The following is a 4,738-nucleotide window of genomic DNA, read 5'->3' on the forward strand; positions in this document are numbered from 1 at the left end:
TCATCGCTAACCTGTTAGCAAACCGCTAACATATCACCTACTTTTCCTTATTATATTTCTTTTTTGTGATACCCTACAACATCAAATACAATGGATAATTGTTTAAATGTTTATTACCAACTAGAAAACTGCCAGAAAAGAAAAAAAAAAAAACCTGCACATTGGCCTTTAAGGGAATCTCCTCTAATGCCGCTTTTCCACCGCCAGTACCTACTCGACTCGACTCGACTCGACTCGACTCGCCACGCCTTATTTGCGTTTCCATTGGCAAAAAAAGTACCTGGTACCTAGTACCGGGTACTTTTTTTTAGTACTACCTCCGTCGAGGTTCCATGCCAGCGGAGTAGGTACTTTTGTGTGACGTAAACAGGCTGCTGGTAACTGATTGGCCAGCGGCTGTAAATGGGAATATTCACTCAAGTTAAGTTGTGTCCGGCGTGGTTGGAGTCCACGAACCCGCTCCCGAGGGGGACACTGATCAGCGTTTCGCCGTGTGTGTCGCTCCTTTCCCGGGGCTAGAGTTAGGCTGCGCGTCGTTATGTGTGTCGGGCGTGGTTGTGTGTGTCCGGCGTGGCTGGAGTCCACGGACCGGCGTTTCGCTGTTTCGTTTCAGTGTCGTTCCTTTCCTAGGGCTCGAGTTTCGCCTCTATCAACGTTACCGTATGACAACAATAGACGCGCAGTCATTGCGCTTTTTATTTTATTTTATTTTATTTCCCATCATAACCTTTCCCGGGAATCAGGAAATAGTCTTGATCAGATTCAGATTTCCCGGGAATCGCGTCTCCCGTGATTAAAACCTAATGACGACCCGCCCATGGTGGAGAGGTTCTTTTCTACGACCCGCCCACATTGAAGAGGTACTTTTTTAGATGGAAACGCAACCAAACCGAGTTGAGTCGAGGCGAGTCGAGTCGAGTCGAGTTGGTACTGGCGGTGGAAAAGCGGCTTAAGTAACCATGGCAACTTATCCGACCAAACGGTAGCAGCGGTGTTTCTGAGAAATCCATCTGTCAGCAACAATTGTACCATCAGAAGGTTCCGCCAAGCCTAGTCCTCACGATTTTGTCATAAATATACATATATGAAGTACAAACAGCGTATATTTTCACTAAGTATATATTTATATAATATATATATAATATTTTCACTTATACAAATCGATGTATTATAACAAAATCAGGAATCAGCAGTTGGGTGAATGGTCTACCACTTGCCCTGTGATACGCGCGACCCAAGTTCGCATCCAGAGTATTTCATAGTATTCTTGGCGTTGGCTTAATTTTGTAATTAATGTGTTAATTACTTATAATTACTTTAATAATTATTGTGTTAATTAATTAGTGCTAGTTCTAACTGGGCTTAATCAACTAAGCGCCGCTTTCGTTAGCGACTTTGATGGAATACCCCTCAGAGAGCCATTGGTTCTACATCTACTAAGAACAACCACCGCTAGACCAGAGAGCCATGGGTTCTTCATCTACTCTACTAGACATCTACTAGACATATTGCAAATAGTTAACAACTCTCTCCAATCAGGCAATTTCCCAAAAGCCTTAAAAACTACAGTTATCAAACCCCTTTTAAAAAAGTGGAGCCTAGATGCCTCTATTATTAACAACTACAGACCAATATCAAATCTACCCTTCATAAGTAAAATCATTGAGAAAGTTGTCCTCCAGCAACTTAGTGACTTCCTGGCATCAACTGGTTGCTATGATACCTTCCAATACGGATTTCAACCCCTTCACAGCACCGAGACCGCCCTTATTAAAGTTGTAAACGACATCCGTCTTAACACAGACTATACTAATGCTACTAGACCTCAGTGCTGCATTTGACACTGTAGACCATGCAATACTTTTGGACAGATTACAAAACTGGGTGGGGCTTTCAGGCACAGTCTTAAATTGGTTTAGGTCCTACCTACAAAATAGTAACTACTTTGTTTCCATTGGCGACTTTGTTTCAGAATCAACAAACGTGACATGTGGAGTCCCACAAGGTTTGATCCTAGGACCCTCTCTATTCAACATCTATATGCTCCCACTAGGGCAAATCATGCAAAATAACAATATTAACCATCACTGCTATGCTGATGACACGCAAATCTATGTATCGCTATCACCAAATGACTATCAGCTCATAGATCTGTTGTGCCAGTGCATTGAGCAAGTCAAAGACTGGATGTGCCAAAATTTCCTTCAACTAAATGAGGACAAAACCGAGATAATTGTATTTGGTGCTAAAACCGAAAGGCTTAAAGTTACCCAACACCTTCACTCTCTGTCCCTGAAAACTTCAATCAAAGCCAGAAATCTAGGGGTTATCATGGATTCAGATTGACATTTCGACAGTCACATCAAATCAGTTACAAAATCTGCATATTATCAAATAACAAATAACAAATAAAAATCTTAAAAACGTAGCAAGACTTAGAGGGCTCATGTCTACCGAAGACTTACAAAAACTTGTACATGCCTTTATCACTAGCAAGCTTGATTACTGCAATGGTCTCCTTACAGGTCTCCCCAAAAAAACTCTAAGGCAACTACAGCTTGTTCAGAATGCTGCTGCTAGAGTTTTAACAAAGACCGAAAAATTTGAACATATTACACCAATTCTTAAATCATTACATTGGCTCCCTGTATGTCAGAGAATTGATTTTAAAATCATGTTGCTAACCTATAAATCCCTACATGGTTTAGGGCCAAAATATTTAACTTCCACTACATAAGCCTTCTAGGCCACTAAGATCCTCTGAGACCAATCTGTTAATTATCCCCAGAGTCAACATGAAACATGGGGAAGCAGGATTTAGTTACTATGCAACAAATAGCTGTAATAAACTCCCTGAGGATTTAAGACTTGCCCCAACTCTGACAGCTTTTAAAAAAAGACTGAAGACTTTTATGTTTGCTTTAGCTTTCTGCTAAATCTTAAATCTACAATGCCTCTATCTATTTTTTATTTTATTACTAACTTTGCCTTTATTTTCTCACTTTCTAAATTATTTTTTTTAACTTTGCCTTTCTAAAATGTTTCTAAAATGCCTTTATTTTCTATCTATTTTACTTTTTACTTTTTTTTTTACCTTTTACTATCTATTATTTTCTTTTATTGTATGACAATGTTTATATGTGAAGCACTTTGAGTCTGCCTTGTGTATGAAAAGTGCTACATAAATAAAGTTGCCTTGCCTTACTCACAACCACCGTTAACCAGAGAGCCATCGGCTCTTCATCTACTCACAGGAACCGCGCTGCTACTCTTAGCCTCCCCCCGTTTTACACCACGATGGACTCCCTGCACCCCCACCACCATCACCCCCACCACCCTCACCACCACCACCCTCACCACCACCCCCACCAATCCCTCCAACACCGCTCCACCCACCCCCACCACACCACCTCCACTTCACTCTCCGCCCACAGCAAGCAGAGGTCTCCAGAGCGTCTCCAGAGTCTTGATTCACGCCACACACACACACTGGAGCGCAGCTCCGCACTTACCCAAAGAACACCACAAAGCGCGCCGTCTCCACCCTGAGGGAGAGCGGGGGGAGGGAGAGAGACACACCGTTCTCATCACAGCTCAGGAGGGGACCCCCCCCCACACAGCACACCCCCCTCCAGCCCTCCCCAAACACACACACACACACACACACCGCTGGCCGCCCTCCCCAAACACACACACACACACACACCGCCAGCCCCCCTCCCCTAACGCCCACGCTGACGGACCCTCACGTCTCCAGACGTTGGGGAGAGGGAGAAGCACACGAGCACCGGGGCCCCGCCCACTGCTCCACCGTGCTCTGGTACGGGAGGACCACTGAACTGGGACACCAGCATGCAGCACTGGGAGACAGCATGCAGCACTGGGAGACAGCATGCAGCACTGGGAGACAGCATGCAGCACTGGGAGACAGCATGCAGCACTGGGAGACAGCATGCAGCACTGGGACCAGTGCCCGTGTTTGGGGTCAGAGAGCTGTTAAATGAGTAACAAATCATTCTTAACCACCATCACCACCACCCCCACCACCACCACCACCCCCACCACCTCCACCACCACCCCCACCACCTCCACCACCACCACCACCCCCACCCCCACCACCACCACCATCACCATCACCACCACCAACATCACCACCACCACCACCACCACCATCACCATCACCACCACCACCCCCACCATCATCATCACCACCACCCCCATCATCACCACCACCACAACCACCATCACCATCACCACCATCCCCACCACCACCACCACCACCACCACCACCACCCCCACCACCATCATCACCACCACCACCACCACCATCACCATCACCATCACCACCACCCCCACCACCACCACCATCACCACCACCACCACCATCCACCACCACCCCCACCACCACCCCCCCCCCCTACCTGTCCAGGGAGAGCAGCAGCGTCTCGTTGACCTCGGGGACGTCGTCGGCCATGACGGTGAAGTTGATGAAGGCGTCGCTCTGTCCGGAGAGGAAGACCACGGAGCCCCTGAAGGGCCGCAGGTCGCCGGCGGTGACGTCCGCCCCGCCGCCGCCCACCGGCTGCAGGCTCCAGAACACCTCGGCCCGGCCGTCCGTCCCGTCGCGCCGCAGCGGCAGGGACACCTGGAGGAGGCGGACGTTACCGTGGTTACAGATAATAACACCACGACGGCCGGGTCGCTGCTGACCCACTCCTGAGCTGCACGGGGCGTTGTT

General features: G+C 47.5%; 1 protein-coding gene across 1 annotated transcript in view; it reads right to left on the bottom strand.

The window, feature by feature from the left end:
* The window catches only part of LOC311371234 (adhesion G-protein coupled receptor V1-like), a gene marked incomplete at both ends in the record, with an annotated part of 19,047 nt that extends 14,402 nt beyond the window's left edge, over positions 1 to 4,645 (bottom strand). Inside the window, one exon of the mRNA XM_084489412.1 lies at positions 4,422 to 4,645. Within this exon, the coding sequence (XP_084345538.1) occupies positions 4,422 to 4,645 (224 nt within the window). The remainder of the gene's footprint in view (positions 1 to 4,421) is intronic.
* Between the last annotated feature and the right edge of the window lie 93 nt (positions 4,646 to 4,738).

This window comes from Micromesistius poutassou (genome assembly GCF_964030765.1).
Source record: "Micromesistius poutassou genome assembly, contig: SCAFFOLD_896, whole genome shotgun sequence".
NCBI lineage: Eukaryota > Metazoa > Chordata > Actinopteri > Gadiformes > Gadidae > Micromesistius > Micromesistius poutassou.